We start from the raw sequence: 23,818 nt of genomic DNA, 5'->3' as shown, positions 1-23,818 counted from the left end.
CCGCTTAGTAGAACCATAGCGCCCTGACACGTTAGTGGTCTCTAACCTTTCAGCAAATTTTGCATAAATGTCTTGAGACACCAAGGCAGATGCAGTGGTGATTTCAGAGTGAATATCTGTTTATCAAGAAGAAAAGAGCGTGAAAAGGGCAACTTTCTCTCATAAGATATACGTCAATGTTTATTACATTTGTTTGTACTGTTGCTTTATACAAAATTTTTTAAAAGTTATTGACCATTTAAGTTATGTATTGGAGATTTTCCAGGTTCTTCAAGCCTCTATGTGGCCTTGGTCTAGGTTTGCTGCCTTTTTTCTACTCCTACACTTGTTACCATGTATTCCCAGAAGTTTTAATTTCAAGAGGTTGTGCAGGCTAAATAATATTTTTTAATCAGGCTGGGTGAGGTGCATTTCCTCCTGCATCCTATATCTTAGAAGTACTGTGTGTATGATTTACAGCTTCTAAGGGTCAGTGCACACAGAGTTTTCTGGTGCTGATTTTGACGCTGAATCCACCTCAAAATCAGCCCCCAGGTGGATTCAGCGTCAAAATCAGCTCCAAAAAACTCTGTGTGCACTGACCCTAATTCTTTCAGTCTGTGAGCTCCATGTCAGGAAAAGCAGATGTGCAGACTTAAAGGGGTATTCCCATGTCCCTTACTCACCAGTCTTCGCTGCTGCAAAGACTTCTTTCTTCTTGTTTTTCTATGTCAATTGGTGGGCGGAGTTTCATATACAAAGCCACACTGTCTGACTACCTCCAGTTTAGCTCCGCCCCAAATTAGTGTGTAGCTCCGCCTACCACATAGCGTGATCCTATGGGACGACTGAAGGGCCTGTGATGTCATCAAAGGTACTATAACACTTGGATTTAGCTTGTTCTATATAGAGTCGGCTAAATCCTAGTGGGATAAGGGACCAGGTCCTTCTGCCCACTAACTTTTAGCCTGCTGTATATAAGAAAGCTAAATCCTAGTGAGCAGAGGGACCAGGTCCCACTAGGAATTAGAATGTTTTATATAAGAAAGCAGCACTCATTTCCCCCCTCCTTTATCTGAGAGCAGGAAGCTAGGTCACAGGACACAGGAACAGCTATAGATACAGGCTTGCACCCGTGCACTTAGCCCCTCCCTCCTCCCCCCTGAGAGCAGGCAGCTACATCACTTGACATTTGAGCAGATAATCCCAAGGGCCATAGAAACGCAGTGTCAACAATGAATTGAATAAAGTAAGATAGTGGACAAACAAAGCAGTTTTGCTGAAGCAATGTATTTAGGAAAAGTCTTAAATCCACATTAACAAGCAGTATAGATAGGATCCTTGTTATGGGACAACCCCTTTAACTGAGACAGTCCAAGTTACCATGCTTCTGCCAGAGAGGAAAATATTCACTTTTCATTGTTGTGCAAATTCCTTTTATAGGTTCCCTAATTTGTCACTCCGTTGTATTATAAAACACGTAGCTAATATGAACAGAATATGTGTTTAGATTTCAATATTGCTTTCATTATAGTTATTAATTGATCTATATGTATCAGGTCACAGATGGAAGCAAGGCATGTGGTCGAAGGAGGAAATTTCAATTCTAATGAACAACATTGAACGATACCTGAAGGTATGAATGTTTTTTTTGTTTTTTTTTTGTATGTATGTGTCATACAAAGGAATAATCCTGAATATGTTTAGTTACCCAGTAATGTATCTTACTGCAGCTAAAACTTCCACTTATGTCATGTAAATCTATACGTGCATGTAAAAGTAACTGCCTTGTGTGCATTTTACTGATCAGTATTAATGGTGATTTAGGCTCATGGTATTAAAGATGCCACAGAAATCATTTTTGAGATGTCCAAGGATGAAAGAAAAGATTTCTACAGAACAATAGCATGGGGCTTGAACCGCCCTCTGTTTGCAGTGTACAGAAGAGTCCTTCGCATGTATGATGACAGGAACCATGTGGGAAAGTAAGGCATTTTTTATATAGTAAGTATATATTTAGTAATGCATATGGTATGATAACTAGATTATTTACTAATTTGCAGCAGCTTGTGAGCGTGCAAAATTAACATGACAAATGTGTCCGTTTAAGAGATACTGAGATAGTTGTGACCAAGCAGAGATCCAGCAGGGTGACTGAATGTGGTCGTGCAGAAAACCAGCACTGTTGGATTCTCACAGACTGATGAAACACTGCTGTGGCATCTTGTAGGTTGTAACGCTACCTCATTCACTATTGTTAGGTTTGATCTTATATCACATGACCATGTTCTACAGTGTTGTCCAGCTTTATTCTACCACACAGTTAAAGCTTGCTTTACTAAATAAGAAATTTAGTCATACGGTTCTTTTTTTTTTTTCTGGGCAAATATACATTGCTCCTAAATTAACAAAGGGAAAGTTGTCACTGTAATGCCTAACATAAATATGGTGTGCGTTTACAAAGCCACAGCTCAGTTTATCAAACCTATATTCGTGCAGCCCTATTCAGTGACTGATGATGGCACCCGTAACGTACCTCAAAATGCTAGTTGGTTGTTACCATTTAGCCAGTTTCTAGTATATTGGCTTAGTTCATTATGTTCCAGAGTATTCATGCTTTAGCAGGATATGGTAATCCAAATTGTCTTAGACTAGTTTAGAATATGTGATTTTTGAAATCTATATTGTTTTGCAGGTACACACATGCAGAAATTGAAAGGCTGAGAGAGTAAGTATTTCACAAAATCTTGAGTTTTATATTGTTAGATTCAATAACATAACTAAATGCATTTAAAGCGGTTTGCCCACCAAAGCTAAGTCATTGTTCACAACCGGTGGATAGACACTTGTCCTTACCATGTGATGAGTTCAAAACACTGCTCTAATATCTGTTATCTGTCCTTCTCATGTCTGTCCATAACACACACACACACACACACACACACACCTGATCTTTATCCACTAAAAGGGAATAACTTTATTTGATAAAACTATGATACTCCTTCAAGTTTTAATAAGAGCAACAGCCATGATGCCAGACTTCCAAGGTTCCATTTGCATATTAAAAAACCCCAAAACAACAATATCTTGGCAACTGCGACATCAGTTGAAAGAAAAAGTAAAAGTATTTCTGGAGCTCACCATTATGATGTGTTGGAGACCTCGGGGTGAACGAGCCAAAAACCTTCGGACTCAGAAGGGTATGTTGAACAGCATATACACATGGAAAGGATCAGCATCGCTCCAGTTTCAGAAGTAATTTTTTTTTACAAAGGATACAAAGAAATGAAAAATGTTTGTATTTTTTTGATTTCTTTGTATCCTTTGTAAATTTTTTTTACTTTTATGAATTAAATGTTATATTTTATATGGAGAAACCGGAGCGATGCTGATCCTTTCTATGTGCATACGCTGATCAGTTGAAAGATGTCATTTCTCACTTATTTCATTGGGGGACAGAGCACCATGGGGTATAGACCTGGTAACTAGGGGATTGACACTGTGCTAGACAGTTTTAGCCTAATGTGTGTAGGAGGCAGAAATGACCTGACTCGCTCAGGTCTTTCTGTATTGCATCGTTTTAATTTATTCTTTCTTTAAGAGCACCTTTTTTTTCCTTGAGGGCTAATATGCTGGCCCCCGGCTTCTAGGCCCCTTCATGGGCATCCTCATTGGTTTCGTTTATGCTGTAGGAGCCATCCTCAAAAGTGGACTAGGAAATCTTCCAACAGGTCACTCTGGCAGGCGGTACCTGGTCACCTGCACAGTCTGGTACTATTGGGGACACCTCTGACTCTGCATCAGCTAGGCACATCTATATCCGCTGCTAGGCAGGAGCTCATCCGTGTGGTCAAAGATACTCTACATATCTCAGAGGACCCAGTTCCTGCTTCTCAAAACGACATCTCCTTCTATCTCATTTGGTCTTCCCTAACCATGTGGCATTTGATCATATCTTGAAGGAACATTGGCTTCAACCGACATCCCTTGCCTTCCAAAAGGAAGTCAGACGTCCTTTTTCCTTTACCAGGCCAGTTTGTGGACTCTGCCTTTAGGGACCCCACCCACTTTTTTGGTAAAGGCCTAGAAAAACTCATCTCTAAGGCATTGGCTGCATTTAACCCCTTCCTGACGGTGACATTTTTCGGTTGTTGACATTCTCAGAACCATATTAATTAATATTAATAGCGTAATATTTGTAGCAAAAATTATTCTTTTAAATTTGGGAAAAAAAACATTTTGAGAGAAAAAATTTTGATAACAGGAAAACATAGAACGGTCAGATAAGTACCAACTTAATAGAAACCTAAGATGTTACAATATAGAATATAACAAGAGTCGTATCTCACAATGTAACAGACTAACCAGTGAAAACTATACAAAAAAAAAAACTGAAGGACTCAAGAAACCCAAGGAGTAAGTGTTCAATGCAGTCTGCACCCGATAAAAGGCAGTCAGTACCAACAAAAAGAGGGGAAGGGGAACGTGAAAAATTGAACATCACATAGCTCACTAAGTTAACAAAAAGGTAATTGTAGAGTGCACACCAGTATGCGGCTAAAACCGCAGTTCAGAGAGGAACTATTGGGGGGGGGGGTCAGGCGTATTGCATGGGAGACCTTCTATGCGGTCAACCTAATCAGACCAGAGGGCTCAGGCAGAGCGGAAGCGAGGATACCTGTGGCTCCAACATTCTCTCCAGAGTGTAGGCCAGACTGACATGCCGGATTGGTTCTGCCACCATCAAGCAGGGCACACTCTTCCACTGGCAAAACAATCTGGCCGAGGACTTCCTCCATACGGCACAAATTGTTCTTAATGATGGTACCATTTATTATTCTGTGCAGTGTACTGGGAAACTGATAAAAAAAATTCAGAATGGGGTGGATTTGAAGAAAAAGTGCATTTGTGTAACATTTTTATCAGAGAAGAAACTGTGGGGAAAAAAAGGCAGTTTGTAACTTTTTTTTTCCCACTATGGCATTTACCACACAGCAAAAATATCTATAAGTTTGTAGACTGGAAGTTTTTGGCCACAGAGATACCTAAAGTGTATGTGTTTCACTGTAATTTGTAACTTTTATGTATTCTAGGGAAAGGGGTGAATTGAAATTTTAGGGTTTTTTTTGTATTTAATTTATTTATTTATTTAAAATTACTGTTTTATTAGCCCTTCCCCAGTGAGCTTGAACCTTCAATCATTTGATTGAGAGATTTGCAAAGTTAGGGCTCGTTCCCACGGAGTAACGCGGCGCTCAATCTGACATGTAAACACGTGTCAGAGTGAGCGCTTCAAAACAGAATCCTATTGACTTCAATGGGTTCCGTTTAACGCGCGTAACACATTGAAATCAATGGGTTAAAAAGACTCTCATTGATTTCAATGTGTAGCACGCATAAGACGGAACCCATTGAAGTCAATGGGATTCTGTTTTGAAGCGCTCACTCTGACACGTATTTACATGTCAGATTGAGCGCCGCGTTACTCCATGGGAATGAGCCCTTACTGTGTGAACTCCAGTCACAGGCATTAACGCCGGATCCCCTCTGTAGAATACAGTGGAGACCCATATGCTACGGCAGCCGCCATCTTTAAAAACCTGGCATCCGCCGTACTATTATGGCGGATGTCAGAACAGGGTTAATGTTGTGGCTGTTGATGCTGATGTCCTGAGGCGTTGCAGTTTTTCTGAGCCTGTTGTCAAGACCATGTTGAAAGCCTGAACACCCCAGACGTGGAAGGCCTGCGTATGGTGGTGTGAGAGTGATGACTTCCATTCGTTCTCCTTCTCTCTTCTCAGGATCCTGGCTTTTCTCCAATGTGGTCTGGACCAAGGACTTGGTCTTTCTTCTCTTCAGTGGCACGTTTCGGCCCTTTCAATTCTTTTTCAGAAGACCATGGCCTTCCAGCCACCGGTGAAGACCATCCTGCAGTGAGTGGCACACTGTGCTCCTCTCTTCCATCCTCCCATGGAATGGGGGGATCTTGTTCTTGAGGTGCTTCAGGCTCCCATCTGAGCCTTTGCGTGCTATCTCTCTTCACCTTCTTTCCTGGAATGTTGCCTTCCTTGTGGCCATTATTTTCATGTACAGGGTCTCTGAACTAGCTGCCCTGTCCCTGAAGCCTCCTTTTCTGATTCTCCAGAAAGACAAGGTTGTCCTTCATCCACCAACTTCTTTTCTGCCTAAGGTTGTCTCTTCCTTCAATATAGACGAAGACACCATCTTGCTATCTTTCTGCCCAGACCTACAGCACCCACGTAAGCGCTCTTTTCACTTCCTGGATGTAATCCAGGTTTATTTGTCCCTCCCTGATTCCTTCCGTCGCTCAATGCCTTGTTCATTCTTCGTGAGGGCCCTCGCGATGGCCTTGCCACTTTCATCTCCAGATGGATTCAGTCTGATGTGTGACTGCTCATTCCATGAGAGCTGTTGGAGCCTCCTGGGCTGCTCAGTATCAGGCTTCTGCCTCCCTAGTCTGCAAGGATAGCCACCTGGGCTTCTGTCCTCACTTTCACCAAATTCTTTCAGATATATTCTGTGGCCTCTACCGATGCCAGCTCGGGTCGTTAGGTTCTGCAAGCAGCTGTGCGCTATGTTGCTCGCATGGCTGTGTAATTCCCATGCTTTAGAACTACTTTAGGACATCCCATGGTGCTGTCCCGCCCAATAAAATAAGCCAGAAAAATACATTAAATGTTAAATATTTGTTATATTTTATTATTATTTAGGCTTCGTGTAAAGCATGGAAATGACTGGGCTACAATAGGAGCTGCTCTGGGTCGAAGTGCCTCATCTGTAAAGGATCGCTGTCGACTAATGAAGGAAACATGTAAAACAGGTACAAGTCTTTTCCATAATTTGTCATTTCAGATGGATTTGCTTTTTGATTTGCATAACTGTTTTAGTGGGGCAGATCTACTAATGGAAACGTGCCAAGATTCTGGCAGAATTTGTATATAAAACGTGGCCTGTGTGCCGTACACCTAATTTGTTTTAGACATTTTTGTTGCATCTTCCAACAAGGGGCATGGCTAAAAAGGTGCAGCATATAGTTGTTGTTCCATGAAATGAAGACTGCAGGACCTTTCTCCCATTTACATTCATCTTGAGCACAGCCAGGCTGAATATATGCAGGACTGGTGGCGTTCACTTCAGTGGGAGTGAATGGGAGTGCTGATCACCACCAGTCTCGTCCGCATTCAGCTTGGCTGTGTGGTTGATTGTGGAATGGTAGAAAGGTACTGCAGTCTTCACTTTTCCGAACAACCTCTTTTAAGATGCACCAGCATGTGCATAAAATACACAATCATTTGAGGGATTTTTTTGTTGGGGGTAAACTAAACCATCGATCATGTAGACAGTCTAATTAACTAAGTGTCAGTGTACAGTGTCTAACTTTAGTTGAATATTGTCTAATGAAAGTAGAGATTAGATAAGATTTGTAAAACCTGTCACACTAATGTTTATTTTAGTAAAGCAACTGTTGTCGGTAAGTAAAAGAGAAAATGCCTGGAACCTTGCTGCATAAAACTTCCCATGACCGCACCTCACACCTGTTTATCTGCACTTCTTTTATGAATGGTGTACTCCCTGTTTTTATTTTTTTTTTCTTCTGTACTTTGCTATCACGGCATCACATGGGCAGCTAGAGCCAGTTCCATCTCTACTTGCTGAGAGTTTGGAATGATTATAAAAATGTACAGTGAGAAAGGCTGTGGTGTGTAACAGGAGCTATCTAATTCTAGTAGTAATTTTGATAGTAGGTTGTGTCCCACTTTCTTGTGATAACAACCTGTGTAGATCAAACATCAGAAGGGTTTAAACGCTGACATCAATAATAGCACAGTAAGCTCACATGTATGAGCTTGAGGCATTTCCTACCTAGTGTTTCAGTAAGTAAATCTATGATAGTCTTTTATCTGTTGCATAGCAAAAAGTCTGAATCAGGTGTTAATAAAACACCTTTTCTTTTTCAGAAATGTCATTCTGTGAGTCACCAGAGTTACTTTACTTTCTACAGCACTGGCAGGGCACTGTCTCTTAGAGCGTAGGTGCAAGCACCACGTCTATAGTGGAATCTCCTCTGCAGCGCACTTTCAGAAATTATTATGCACAATAATTATTTCACTGTATTTATTTGAGTTTCTTGCTTATACACCTCCAGCGTATTCTGCAGTGCTCAATTCTTAGAGGGAACAAAGAATATAACGCTTGGATTTGTGTCATGCTTATGTAGTTTACATAAAAAGTTACGGTATTACTACAGCTTAGCATTACCCTAATAAAAACTTAAAAATCTTTAATAATTTGTTTGTATTTGACTGATGTCACATACTATATTTATAAGTCTATGCTTATTTCTCAGGAAAATGGACCGATGAAGAAGAAAGGCGATTAACAGATGTTGTACATGAACTTACTGGCACAGAAACTGGTGATATAGTCACACAAGGGGTCTCCTGGGCTTCCGTGGCAGAACGAGTGGGAACACGTTCGGAAAAACAATGCCGTTCTAAGTGGTTGAACTATTTGAATTGGAAACAAAGTGGTGGAACACAATGGACCAAAGAAGATGAGATCAACCTAATTTTAAGGTATGGCTAACAATCTTTTATTGTGGAGACCTTTTAATTGTACTGGGGGGGCTTTCTGGACTAATTATATTGATGTCCTATCCTAAAGATGGGTCATTAACATCACATCGGTGTGAGTTCAATACCCTGCAGCTCCACCATTGAGCTGTTCTGTGTAGTAGCTGAACTGAGTCACTGCAGTTTAACTCTCACTAAAGTGAAAGGGAGAGTCACTTGGCCTGACTGCTATACAGAAGCTTCTTCTCTTCCATGCTTTGTTTATTAGCTACTTAGAGCAGCAGATCTGATATTGGTGACGTATCCTCAGGATAGGTCATCTCTATTTTTGTCCTGGAAAATTCCTTTAATTCATTATACTCCTTGATTGTGCCAATTATCGGATTGTATTTATTTTAAAGGGAGTCTATCTTTGGCAATAGCCATTTTTAACTAAACATATCTTTGCATAGCCTTTAGAAGGGATATTCCAAGCATACCTTTTATTTTTTCATCAGCGCTGGCATTTTTGAATCATCCCGGTTTTATTGATATACTATATTATCCAGCACGGAGCAGCGGAGGCCTTCTAACTATTCCTTAAGCCCTGCGACATCACCAGCCTTCCCTTTCTCACCGCCTTCTGGAATCAGTGAAGAGCTGTAGGAGGAGGGATCCTGTGTACAGGAGGCGTTGCGAAGGGGAATACTGATGATGCTGCGGTGCTCAAGGAATAGTTAGTGCTCCATGATGGATGATCTGCATATCACTAAAACCAGGCTAATTCAAAAACAGCAGCGCCGATGAAAGAATAAAAGGTTTCCCTAGAATAGCCTTTCTAAAGGATATGCAAAGATATGTTTAGTTAAAAATGGCTATTGCCAATTATAGACTTCCTTTAATATTGTTCATTATAATTTGAGGATTCTAGTAAGAGTCTCTAATTATATTTAATAGTATATAATATTTGTTTGCTGCTTGGAGGTGGCTGCTTATTTAAAGAGTACTTAGCACCAGTTTTAGGCTCCTAAACCTGGTGACCCCCAGTATGTCAGGTGATTTCTGTTTGAGATTTTATGGACAGAAGCTGAAATCACCATAATCCACCACTAGGTGGCTCTTTAAACGAAGTGCTAAGATTGCATTGCAGTTCTGTGCTGGATCAGATGCTGAAGTAAATAAATGTTAATATCATACACTGATATGTATAAAGCTAAATTGCAGTGAAGTAGAAAAAAAAATCCAAAGAGAAATACGCTTCAACAATCTCCCTGCCTAATATTTTCAGCAAACTAAAATGATGACATAGTATATAATAGCTTTTTTGTAATATGTGTCTTTATAACTAGAGTAGCAGAACTTGGCGTGTTGGATGAAAATGACATTAACTGGGATGTACTGGCAGAAGGTTGGAGCAGTGTTCGATCTCCGCAGTGGCTCAGAAGTAAATGGTGGACTGTCAAACGGCAGATTGCAAACCACAAAGATGTGTCCTTTCCAGGTATAGTAATTTTAGTTAACGCTCAGGAGATTTGCATTCTGGAAAATGCATTGTCTGTGCACCATTGACTGTAAAGTAATAAGTACCCCGTTCCCCCCACACTGCATAATTGTAGTGAGGAGGAGTTTGGAGTGAGTGGCAGTCAAGCAAACAAGGTGCTGCTCCAATAAAATCCCTGTGGATGGTTGCAAATGGAAATTGTGGAAAAATCTTTTATCATACAGAGTATGTGAGCACCTGGACTTGGTATAATATGGATCTGCTTATTCGTTTGTGTAAATGATGCCTTTTATAGCTCAGGTGATTGATTCAGTAAACTACTACATACTGCATGCTGTGATTCTAGTATCTTAATCTGATGTTTCTTAGAAGAACTGATTAACAATAATGGATTTCTGTTTTCAGTATTAATAAAAGGCCTGAGGCAATTGCATGAAAACCAAACTACTCTCTTGGGTGCTCAGGAGCTAGAGAACAAAGCGGATATCCAGTCCCAAAGCGGAGCGTCTGGTGTGCAGCACGTACAGATAAGAGTGGCTCATTTGGAGGAGAGCCCAAATCTACCACAGAGCTCAGTGGCAGCGCTGCAGATTCCTGTACAGATCACTCACCTTTGTAAGCCTGGCACCAGGATTGTATTACTGATAGTTTATACTACATACACATGTATAGTCTGAATGTAGAAGGTTCACAAATATTAACAAACTATATCTAATTCTTTCTACGTTTATAAAAATGTTGGTATTAAGATACTCAGACTGTCATATTGCACTTATACACAACTAATCCTTCCTATGAAAACTTACAATAAATATAGTCAGCTGTAACCATATGCAATTGACTTGACCAGTGGGACCCTAAATGATCCAGAATATGGGGGAGTTCCATATGGTGTGTATAAATGGAGGTGCAGGTGTTGCATGCTCGCTGTCACGCCTTTTAACTTTATGGGACTGGGAGAGATGCCAAAGTACCCCGCTCAGCTATCTATGGCAGTTCCATACAGATGCAAAAAGCAGTGGCTCACATGTCGTCACCTGCCTCTCCATTTATACAGGGCACATGGAAACCTCATCTAATCAGACATTTCTCCCCTGTGCTTTGGATGGAGGATAACCCTTAATTCCCAGAAACCCCTTTTAATTAAATATGTATGTGTAAATGTTGTGGGAAAGAATATTCCATTATGATAAGAAAGCAGGGCTTTATTTTTCTGTATTAGCAACTGATTTTCCATTCTAGTGCCTGCTTATGAATGTAAAACATAGTCTGGCCTCCAAATAATAAATTACCTAGACATCCATTGAATTGAGGGACTTTGACCATGTAAAACCCGTCTACATTTAAGGTATAAAATAAAAAATGCAGCGGTGATGGCATACTATGTATTTTAATTGTTGAGATGACACATCACTATAAAGAAGGTCTTACAGGGATGTCTGGATGGGCGACCAACCTACTAAAAAAAATGTGATGTAACTTGGCAGTAAGGCATAGAAATGCCACATATGTGAAGTGGATACAAACTATTGGGCATGTATCACTAGTTTCTAGTCATTCATAGTGTCTAGCTATTAATGCTCCATGTTTTACACCTTTATTATAGCTTCGCCTGAATCCTCATCTCCTAATGCTGATACAGACCCGCTGTCATCAGGAACACTGCAGACATTTGAGATCCTACCAGTAAGTAAATAGGTGACTACATTACTGTCCATTTTGCAGTAGAGTATTTGATTGGGTTCTTTTGCTATATAATGAAAGCATAACTAAACTTTCAGGCAACCTTTGAGTTTTTTGGCAGTATTTGTGTCATAAGTACATTTTGTAATATTCCTTATTAACAAATTTTGGATTCTTTCTTTCCCTTGCTTCTATTAAAGAGCTGTTCCAGCCTCTCACTGAATGTTACTGTGTACGGGAGGAAGGGGCTGTGTAAGAGGTAGAGAATAGAGATGAGCGAGTACTGTTCGGATCAGCCGATCCGAACAGCACGCTCCATAGAAATGAATGGATGCACCTGGTACTTCCGCTTTGACGGCGGCCGGCCGCTTAACCCCCCGTGTGCCGGCTACGTCCATTCATTTCTATGTGAGCGTGCTGTTCGGATCGGCTGATCCGAACAGTACTCGCTCATCTGTAGTAGAGAATATTACAAAATTTATTTCAGAAACAAATACTGCCAGAAAATCAAAAGGTGTCCAAAACTATATGCTGTAAAAAGAAATACTATCTTAATCCAACATTTATGATTGTTAACTTGTCTTTATCTTTTCCAAAGTCATTTTATTTACAGCCAAGTGGTACCTCAGGCACCTTTATCCTGCAGACAAGTTCTAGCCAAAGTCTTCCATTAGCTCTGACATCAAACCAAGGTGTGACCCTGACCTCAAACTCCTCCCCAGCATCACCAGAGCAGATTATTGTGCATGCCTTATCTGTGAGTAACCACATACATCGTGACTGCATGTATATATCATTTAAAGACTCCACTGTAAGGTAAACATTTTTATTGTCATGTAAAATGCTGAGAGTCGACAGCTTGGAAGCTATTAAGGAGTAATAAGTTGTTGTTTCTCAAGTCATGTTAAGAAACCACATACACTGGGGCAGGTATACTAATGAAAATAAACCAGAACTTTTTAGAAATTTGTGGCTGAAAAACTATCCTGCATGCCTTCAACCACATTTATCTATCACTTTAGTCAATTTTTATATGTTGTCTGAAAAGTGGTGTTGACTCCGTCACAGAAACAACTAAAAATCAGCAGAGAGAAGAGTCCTGCACAGAGGACTTTTCTCTCCACCGCTTTCAGTTTGAAACCCCAGACCTTATTATAGTCAGTGGCTGAACAACGGAGACCACAATGCTAGTGTGAACCTATCATCAGAATGTCTAGTTTCTTTGCACTTCAAAAAAAAAAAATTTAGACTGTGTTAGTAAATGTGTCCAATGGTATAAAAAGCACAGTTTTTGGCACCAACTGTTTTAGTACCAGCAATTGTTCCTTTTCATGTTTTTCTTGAACATTCATGCCAGTTTTTTAAATGTTGGCAGGGAGGGGACATGCCGTCATGGCCCAACAAAGCATACATAATTTACACAAGAGTCAGGAACATGGACATTTAAAATGCACCATGAGCTGAGACATCACCATCATAAGTGGTGGATAAACAGTGGGGTCATTTTCTGATGAAGCATCTCCTTTAAATAAAAGTGGCAATATTAAACAACACTTAGCATAAAACATAACTTTTAATGTCAAATATGGTCAGCTAAAATCTTTCAACGGTATAGCTAGGGCTAAAATTAGAATACATAACTATATATACATATACATAGTTATGTATTCTAATTTTAGCCCTAGCTATACCGTTGAAAGATTTTAGCTGACCATATTTGACATTAAAAGTTATGTTTTATGCTAAGTGTTGTTTGTTATAAGAGAAAGTGTAGCAGTCAGTGCCCATTGAGATTGAAAAGTGGCAATATTGTCTGATGGATAGAAAAAAAAACAATGTGTATGTTCAAAGAGGCCAAAATAGGTTCAAGATAATAAACTGTATAGACCTCTGTTTACACCTGGTCACAAGAACATTTTAGGCATATGTACCGAAAGAGATCCACATATCCATAAGCTACCATTGATTTTAACCTTTTTATATAGTTACATAGTAGATGAGGTTGGATGAAGTCATCATTCCATCAAGTCCAACCTATAACCCTACAATCCCTACAATGTTGATCCAGGGGAAGACAAAAAAAAACCCCATGAGGCTCAAGCCAATTGTCCCATTTCAGGGGAAAAAAATTCCTTTCCTTACTCATTGAAATCAATGGGGGACACAAAGGAGAGTGCGGTAAGATAGTCTTTTTGTATTCATCTATATACCTTTGGATTTCATCCCCTTTTTGGTGTGAGATATGGTTAAAATGTTTGCCATTTTTAGACTGTACGAAGTAGGACTGGATGATCATGACTAGAGATGAGCGAACACTATTAGAAACAGCCGTTTCAAATAGCACGCTGCCATAGAAATGAATGGACGTAGCCGGTACGCGGGGGGTTAAGCGACCGGCCGCCGGCAAAGTTTGTGTGCCGGCCGCTTACATTCATTTCTATGGGAGCGTGCTATTCGGAACGGTCGGACGGCTGTTCCGAATAGTGTTCACTCATCTCTAATCACGACTTAAATCAATTTAGCATTTTATCTCGATTACGATTAATAGTGAATTATTAGTATTAATAGTATTTAGGCAAAAACCTTTTTTTATTAGCATGTAATGGGCAAACTTTGTGAGATTCGTCTTGTGAAGTTCGCCCAGCAATTTAGTTCAGTCTGAACTGCACTCTGGGGTTTCTTCAGTGCGAAGACCAGCGCCAGAGTCTTACGGGAAGTCAATAACACTGTTTGTTATGTTTGCTCACCTCCCATAGACCTAAGACCCCACTTTATAATAGCATTTCCAGTTTGGACAGTTTTCGTCTGAACAAAACTGCAGGTAAAAGATTGCTAATAATAACTGAACTGAAATAACCAACGTTCATAAAATCATATCAGTTGTCCAGATTGATGGGCAGATTCGTTATGGTTAGGTTTACATCTCTGTCATGTTTCCGTTTGGGGTTTCTGTCCCCGATTCTACTTAAGAAGATGCAAAGGGAAAAGTCCTGCAAGCAGGACATTTCTCTCTGCATGTTTCCGCCTCTTTGGGGTCGGAAACCAGGCGGACCCCAGTATAGTTGAACACTTTAAGGTTTCTTTTTTTAGGTTTCTATTCATGGGGTCTCTATGGTCCTCCTGAGTTAGCCCTTTTGAGGCGAGTTTTGATTAACTAAACTTTGCCTTCCTGACTTTGCAAGGTCTGCTTGGTCTGACCTGTCCAGTTGCAGCTTTGCTTCTCAGCAAATGACCTGTTGTCAACACACAAGCTATTGTGCCTCACTGTGAGACCTCCTTTGGAGACCACATTCACTGTTAGGGGCTGCCTTCAGTTCCTGCCTGTTCCAGTTTTCTGCCATATATGGGTTGGATAATATTGGATCAGACTTAATTCTTAGCTTTAGTTGCATATCGCTCCTCCTCTACTCAGGCCCAAGGATGAACACCCTTTTCCTGACTTTCTGACAGTTTTCTGGGGCCTCGAAGCTTTCCTCCCTAAATGTTCCTGATTCAGAAGGAGGATACTGCTTCTGCAGAATTTGGCCTTTTTCCTGGGAAACGCTGGGCCTTCCTTGTGGTCGTTCTGCAAATGCCTCTTTCTCAGAACAGGACTCTCTTTCATAGGACAGCATGGCGGCTTTGTGATTACCTTGAAATCTTAGTGGTTACCTTGAAACCCCAGGTTCCCAGGTTCAGCCCTGACTTTGATCAGCATTTGCATGGAATTTCTATGGCCTCACTATGTTTTTTGTGAGTATAGTCCAGAGGCCAAAGTGCGGTTATACTTCCATACAGTTCTCTGTATAATCAACAATGATCAGAGGTTTTTCCATTCTTTTTCATCCTGGAGTGGCAGAAGACCTCCCATAAAAGACTTCCCAAGTGTAGTTCTCTTTGTCTTCTAGTTTACCTAAAACGTTTTGTTCCTCTGCTGGGTGTTCTGAGCGGTCACCCTTTCTACTTCTCCCTTGTAATCCTCTAGGTTGTGAGTTGTGTTTGTTCCATTCAAATCAAGGTGGTTCTTTTCTGTTTCTGATTTCTTTTTCCTTTTAAGATAAGATAATCCTTTAACCCACCATTTAGACCGTCCATGGGGAAATTCAGTGTGTTACAGCAGCATGGATAATATAATATAGTATATCTCTGACTAGTTGTTAAGAGAACATAGCCTTTGTACAAACTGCTTAACAATGTAATTGCAAAAGACGGAACCATACACAAATTTTACTTTTTTTTCTGTGTAATCTCTGCTAGCAAACAGACATGCTGTATAAACTCCTTTTTCTTGTATCTGTCCACAGCCTGAAAACCTCCTAAATGCAAGTGACAATGTCACCGTCCACTGTCATACGCCAGGGATTATAATTCGCACATTGGCTTCTGATGACATCTCTTCACCCGTTGCACAGACTGAGCTTTCTGTTGATTCTCAATTGCGGCAGAATGCCTTGCACAGTGTTCAGAGGTCTCTGAAAACAGACTGTCTTTCCCAGGACAGCACAGACATAAATGTCACCCAGGACTCTCTATATTGCACTGAGCAGTCCATAACTATGGGCATCCGGGGTACTGTGAAACTTGTACATCATCCTGGGACAAATGCAGAGAATATGTCAAGTGCAGACATAAAGACAGATGGGCGTCACATTAACTTGATGGATAACTATGTAAAAAAAGTAAGGATGTTAGAAATGAAACTGTATGTGCGGTATATATTTAAATATTTGTTTTATTTACCGGTATGATTTTAAAGATTGTAGACATTGGCATTAGTGAAAAGGTGTTTCTGGGGTTACAAAATCCTTCTAAAATACCATTTAAGGATATCTAAGTGAGTAGAGGGGAATCCCTGATTTATTTGCAAGAGCAGGAAGCAACTGCAAATGTTCCAGCACATTCATACAGTACATGGACATTTTAAGGGACATTTGCCATATGTAACATAGTAACAAGATGAAATATTCAGGATAAATAAGTTGTAGATTAGTTGGTACCAATGTTTCAGTCTGAAAGACTTCCTCTGGCCTGATATGTTTAGAAAAAAAATATAAAAGCAACACAAGCAACTGCTATACAGCACATGAACAGGTGCGGGGGACAAATGGCAAACAAAGTCACATATGGATTATTAAAGGGTTGCACTGAACATGTATTGTGAGAAAATCTTAAAAAACAAAACAAAAAATAACACTCCTACATCATGGTATTGATATTCATTGTATGGTTCCATACATGTACATGACAGTTGGTACTGAAACCCCATATCATGGCCCGTGGTGGTACTTGGAAGTGAATGGAGATATGGAGTAACCTAATGAATGATGCCAAGAGCAAACCGCTTCACAACTGGAGGAGAAGGAAAGCATATTAACATATGGTAGCATATACAGTCCTATGAAAAAGTTTGGGCACCCCTATTAATCTTAATCATTTTTAGTTCTAAATATTTTGGTATTTGCAACAGCCATTTCAGTTTGATATATCTAATAACTGATGGACACAGTAATATTTCAGGATTGAAATGAGGTTTATTGTACTAACAGAAAATGTGCAATATGCATTAAACCAAAATTTGACCGGTGCAAAAGTATGGGCACCTCAACAGAAAAGTGACATTAATATTTAGTAGATCCTCCTTTTGCAAAGATAACAGCCTCTAGTCGCTTCCTGTAGCTTTTAATCAGTTCCTGGATCCTGGATAAAGGTATTTTGGACAAACAATTCAAGTTCAGTTAAGTTAGATGGTCGCCGAGCATGGACAGCCCGCTTCAAATCATCCCACAGATGTTCAATGATATTCAGGTCTGGGGACTGGGATGGCCATTCCAGAACATTGTAATTGTTCCTCTGCATGAATGCCTGAGGATTTGGAGCGGTGTTTTGGATCATTGTCTTGCTGAAATATCCATCCCCGGCGTAACTTCAACTTCGTCACTGATTCTTGAACATTATTCTCAAGAATCTGCTGATACTGAGTGGAATCCATGCGACTCTCAACTTTAACAAGATTCCCAATGCCGACATTGGCCACACAGCCCCAAAGCATGATGGAACCTCCACCAAATTTTACAGTGGGTAGCATGTGTTTTTCTTGGAATGCTGTTTCTTTTTGGACGCCATGCATAACGCCTTTTTTTTTATAACCAAACAACTCAATTTTTGTTTCCAAAATGAAGCTGCCTTGTCCAAATGTGCTTTTTCATACCTCAGGCAACTCTATTTGTGGCGTACGTGCAGAAACGACTTCTTTCTCATCACTCTCCCATACAGCTTCTATTTGTGCAAAGTACGCTGTATAGTTGACCGATGCACAGTAACACCATCTGCAGCAAGATGATGCTGCAGCTCTTTGGAGGTGGTCTGTGGATTGTCCTTGACTGTTCTCACCATTCTTCTTCTCTGCCTTTCTGATATTTTTCTTGGCCTGCCACTTCTGGGCTTAACAAGAACTGTCCCTGTGGTCTTCCATTTCCTTACTATGTTCCTCACAGTGGAAACTGACAGGTTAAATCTCTGAGACAACGTTTTGTATCCTTCCCCTGAACAACTATGTTGAACAATCTTTGTTTTCAGATCATTTGAGAGCGGGCTGTCCATGTTCGGCGACCATCAAACTTAACTGAACTTGAATTGTTTTGTAGAAAGAAATGGTCCAAAATACCTTCATCCAGGATCCAGGAACTGATTAAAAACTACAGGAAGCGACTAGAGGCTGTTATCTTTGCAAAAGGAGGATGTACTAAATATTAATGTCACTTTTCTGTTGAGGTGCCCATATTTTTGCACCGGTCAAATTTTGGTTTAATGCATATTGCGCATTTTCTGTTAGTACAATAAACCTCATTTCAATCCTGAAATATTACTGTGTCCATCAGTTATTAGATATATCAAACTGAAATGGCTGTTGCAAACACCAAAATATTTAGAACTAAAAATGATTAAGATTAATAGGGGTGCCCAAACTTTTTCATTGGACTGTATACCTGCCAAAGGAAATTTATTTTACTTTACATGCATCATAGAAAAAAAAAAGAAGACTGTATATACATTTTAACATAATTGTTTCTAACCCCAGGTGCAGTGTTCTTTGTTATGTATACTGGTGTCTTTTTAATGGAATCTGACTTTTTCTCTTGGTGTAGGATCTCAGGCCTTCTGCCCTTGAAGAACACATTGGTCAGTCAGCTATAGAAGGAACAGTGTTGATAGTCCCGTCGTGCCACAGTTACATACAATCCGATGATATTGATGGAAAGTCTGTGCTTCCACTTACCACACTTGCAGGTAGTGCTTGGTAGATTTCACTTGTTTACCTCTGATTTAGGTAAAAAAAAAAAAAAACTAGTAAAGACCAACCACATAGACTGAAAGGAACAACCTTACTTTATGAAGTAACTGGAACCAAACTAGATGTTGAAATATATAGCGGGTTCTTTAATAACTGAGATTCCTCTTTTTACTTGTATGTAAGAATGTCAGTGATAATTTTACTGCCAAGGATACAACTCAAAAATTGTTATGGTTTAAAGGGTTTTCTGTGACTGAAGGCAGGAAATGTTTGTTATATGAAAGAACAAACATATCTGAATACTTTTATGTTTGTTTGGCCCAATTCTCTTATTTTTACGCTCCTGTAACAGTTCCTGGTTGTTGGAGTATCAGTGCTTTTCTAGGCAGCGCTCCTTTCCAGCTTCCTCACACTGCACCTCCTAGCAGTTTTTCATCCACTCACAGTACACCCTCCTCATATCCTCTTTCTCTGCCCAGTATATCTTCTGGTATGCAGTACTCTCCTTATCTTGTTACTTGCTATGTGCACACACACATTATAATCTATGTATATATACTTTATATATTCAAATACATACTAACCTATATACTGTATTTTTCGGACTATAAAATGGGGGTGCATTTTATAATCTGAATGTAGTGAAGTGGGGTGACTTTGATGTAGCGTGCTCACAGGAGGTAGGATCAGGGTCGCCTAGAGTGGCAAAGGGCCCGTGGCACCATTATAGCGATTGGGGAAAGCCTGGTTCCCTGACTGCTATACACATAGTCTCCAGGGGAGGCAGAACAAAAGTAACAAACAGTTATACTCTCCTCTCCTGGGCTTCCAACAATCCTCAGGATCCTCTTCGGGTCTCTTCCAGCCTGTGACTTCCATCCATGTGCCATCAGTGTGCCCCACATGACCACTGATTCTCAATAACAAGCCCCAGCAGTGAACTCTGGGGCAACCCCAGTGTATAATAATAGTATCGGGCCTCTGTGGAGCATAGTATTCTGTGGGGGGGCCAGGCGGCGCAGGCCTGCAGTGTCTGTACATGCTTCCATCACACGACTGGTGTGTCCCACATTAACATAGGCAAATTCCACTGCAGGGCCACCTGTCGCAAAACTACAACTCCCGTCATGCTTTAACAGGTTGGGACGATGAGAGCTGTAGTTTGGCAACAGCTGCAGAGCCACATAGGTTGTGTAAAACTGCTCCTCATACAAGAGTATTGCACAACCTGTGGCCCTCCAAGTGTGTATGTGTGTGTAAGAGAGAGACTATGCATGTTTTTCTATAGATATATACTGACAGAAAATGTCTTTAAAATGCTACTGAATATGTTGGTACTATATAAGTAATTATCCGGCATCCAAGAAGGGATCAAAAGTTAAGGAATAAAGCTAAATCTTAGCCGTTAATGTCTTCATAAAAATGGATACATGCCAAATCAATCATGATGGAAAAATAGCATGAAAATCACCAACTCAAGAAGGATGTGTCCACCGCGGATATAGAGGAACCAAGTGTGAAGGAGCCTTATTATATGCAATCCTTTAAAAGGGGGTTTTCCCCATCTCCTTGTTTCAAGCAGCTTGGCCTGCTGTCTCCTCTTCTCATTTCCTTTATTCCCATAAGGATGGGGTTACATCTGCATCGGAGTCTGTATTGGAGACTCCATTGAAGTGACTGCTGAAAAACAGCATGGGGGGAGGCTTGTACGGAGGACTTTCTGTTTCAAAATGGCAGACACTGGTTAGATCCCATTATAGTCCACTGGGCTCCTTATGTAACTGCTGTTTTGGCGTTCCACCAACAAATGATGAAGAGCTGGCACTATTGTGAACCTATTGTAAGATGCAAAGTTGGCCCTGTTTAGTTTTAAGTGATAAGTGGTTTATGGTCTGCAATGTTCTGTATGTTAGTTCATGGATATTCAATGGGCTCCATCCCTGACCAGCCATCTTTAAAATACCTTAAATAATTCAGTATCTATCTGATCTCATATCCACTGCTTCAGGGAGAAGATACATTTAATAGAAAATTGCATGAAGCCGAGGTCAGTTTTTTTTTCTTTGGCCAAAGCCAGGAGTTGGTTTAGCACTTTATATTTTCCATTACTTTTGAAGCCCCTTTTTTTTTTTTTTTTTTTATAAATAAATAAAAATGTCAAATGAAATGCTGTGCTTTATACATAGGGAGGTCTGCTTCTAACTCTTCAGTGCTGTCTTGGTTCTTTAGTGACTGCAGCGCGGGAAATGACTCTGAACAAGCACTAAATAAGTATTAGATATACTCGGCTTTCACTCTAGGAAATGTATCATCGCCAAAGGTCTGCTTGACATGTAGCTACTAAACCTTCACAATGCATCTAGTCATTAACCCATTAAGGACCAGCAGTCCACGGTCATGTAATGGTCACCCAGGTGCACAGCGTGTTATAAGACAAAGCTGTGATTACTGTACTATAACAAGTTGTGCACCTGTGTGTTCATCACATAACCATTATTTGGTGAACCTGGAGAGCCCCTTCAATGACTTAAGACACATTTCGAAGGTTTAGCAGCTATAAGTATTAATGCTTAAGAAGTTGCTCTTGGAGCATGTTTTGAGTGATCTCACTTAAATCAATGGGTTTTAAAACTGACTGCCGGGAAGCCATCCCATTTCTCTGGGGACTAGGATGGTGGACAAGGGCACAAGTGTGAATGCCCCATTAGATGAAAAGGAACCCTATTCAGGAATGGTCTTGAGATGCTTTATTGTTGGCATGACAGAGGCCTAATGCTAGTGCTCACCTTTCTTCTCTGGGCATTCTTCTAGTCTGAAGGAGGCTTCATCAGAGAAAATAACTTTACCCCAGTCCTTGCACTTCCTGCAGAAAGTCAGTCTTCTTCATGCCTTTATTGGAGATAAGTGGCTTCTTTGCTGCCCTTCTGCATACCAGGACATTCTCCAAAATCCACGCAGATATACTGACACCTGCCTGTTGCCATTCCCCAGCAAGCTCTGCACTGTTGTTACACTGATCCTGTAGCTGGATCCTCTCTTTAGGAGGTGGTTTTGACACTCGCTGGACTTATTTGGTACCCTGAATTACCTCACACTAATTTAACCGCTATTATTGAAGGTCTTGATGGTCTTATAGATGATTTAAAGGCAATCTCACGAGCAGTATGATAGTGCCTTATTGAATTAGGCATTGTTTTTACCAAGAGTTGGTACTCCCTATTTTTGAATGTCTGTGGGTTGGATTGATTTGTGTACAGTACCAGGACTGTTTTATCAGAACTAGTCTTGGCCTAGTTCTGTGTAATATGCTGCAGCATAAAATACATGGACTCTTACATCATTGCTTGTTTTTTTTTTTTTGGGGGGGGGGGAGGAGAATGTACATACTTGCTGACACCTTAGCCTGCATTCTGTATACTCTTTTTCTTTTAGAAGAATACCTTTTGTGCAAATTAGAGTGGTTGGATCATAGAGGTTTCACTGTATCTGAATAATGTAATCTACTATCTCATAACAAGAAGCCCAGACAAACCCACAGATCATGGCAGAGATCAGCAATTTCCATAATGGTCCCCTGAATCCTTATGATCTGTACACTTTTAAACAATGGTCTTGATACTTCTGCAGTATAAGAGTGCAAAACAAAAATGGGGAGAAAGACTAAAGTCCTTTGGAGTACAAGTCAAATTTACTAAGAAGTGTACCCCCACTGATACTAAGTTCACACTAGCATTGCCCCTCCTTTCAGAGGATCAGAACAATGGAGAGGCAGACGGCTAAAAGACAAAAGTGCTCTGGAATACAAATTTATTAAAGTCAAATTTATTAAAGGGGTTGTCCAAGCAAAAATAGACAACCGATTTAAGTTTTAAGTCAGCCAGGGGCAGTGAAAAATAAGAAATTAAAATTCATACTCGCCTTTCCACGGTGCTCCGGTACCTCCCAGCGTGATTTGGTCTTCTCGGTCCAGTGATGATGTGTGGCAGAAGTCCCAGCCACACAATAACCGCTGAGGCCATTCGGCAGCCTTAGCGAAGGGCATGCGATGTTACTACCTGTGACATCACGGGTCTCTTGGCCTCAGCAGAATTCAGAAAGAGACCCATGAGAAGACACCAGAGCAAGAAAAGGAACGGATGGCGCTGGGAGGTACCGCGTAGCACTGTGAAAGGGGAGTAATTTTTTTGCACTATCCACAGCTGATTTAAAGGGGCTCTATCACTGGGAAAAGTCATTTTTAATTAATCACATCATTGCATAGCCTTTAGAAAGGCTATTCCACACCTACCTTTAGTATGTAGATTGCCTCAGTGGTTTCTGAATAAGTCCGTTTTTATTCATATGCTAATTAGACTGGTACACGATACATCGTGCACTCCTCTCCTATTGTTTCCTATGCACATCTGCTGCTGATGACTCAGCTTCCTGTTTGCACACACACATAGGAGATAATAGCAGGGACGAGTGCTGCTGGGAACTTCCTTTGCTGGGTGGAAGCTCATTAGCATGTGAATAAAGACAGACTTATTCAGAAACCACTGAGGCAATTTACATACTAAAGGTAGGTATGGAATAGCATTTCTAAAGCCTATGCAAGGATGTGCTTAACTAAAAATGACTTTTTATGATAGTGTCCCTTTAAAACGTAAATGGCTTGTCCATTTTTGCCTGGAAAACCCCTTTAAACAGTGTACCCCACTGACACTAGGTTCATACTAGCATCACCCCTCCTTTCAATGGACCAGAACAATGAAGAGGAAGACCACTAAAATAGCACTAACATATGGACCCTATTGAATATAATGGGGTCCA

The 23,818-nt window shown here is 40.4% G+C and overlaps 1 protein-coding gene across 1 annotated transcript in view; it reads left to right on the top strand.

Annotated features, from left to right (window-relative positions):
* The window catches only part of DMTF1 (cyclin D binding myb like transcription factor 1), a 35,409-nt gene that overhangs the window by 6,823 nt on the left and 4,768 nt on the right, over positions 1–23,818 (top strand). The window contains exons 5-15 of the mRNA XM_075274031.1: positions 1,539–1,615; positions 1,807–1,964; positions 2,675–2,707; positions 6,711–6,820; positions 8,348–8,576; positions 9,902–10,053; positions 10,459–10,668; positions 11,660–11,739; positions 12,335–12,493; positions 16,020–16,394; positions 18,861–19,002. Coding sequence (XP_075130132.1) covers positions 1,539–1,615; positions 1,807–1,964; positions 2,675–2,707; positions 6,711–6,820; positions 8,348–8,576; positions 9,902–10,053; positions 10,459–10,668; positions 11,660–11,739; positions 12,335–12,493; positions 16,020–16,394; positions 18,861–19,002 — 1,725 coding nt within the window. The remainder of the gene's footprint in view (positions 1–1,538; positions 1,616–1,806; positions 1,965–2,674; positions 2,708–6,710; positions 6,821–8,347; positions 8,577–9,901; positions 10,054–10,458; positions 10,669–11,659; positions 11,740–12,334; positions 12,494–16,019; positions 16,395–18,860; positions 19,003–23,818) is intronic.

The sequence above is a fragment of the Leptodactylus fuscus genome, chromosome 5 (assembly GCF_031893055.1).
Source record: "Leptodactylus fuscus isolate aLepFus1 chromosome 5, aLepFus1.hap2, whole genome shotgun sequence".
Classification (NCBI taxonomy): domain Eukaryota; kingdom Metazoa; phylum Chordata; class Amphibia; order Anura; family Leptodactylidae; genus Leptodactylus; species Leptodactylus fuscus.
The sequence above is the reverse complement of the archived record's forward strand: the minus strand, read 5'-3'. Positions and strand labels throughout refer to the sequence as shown.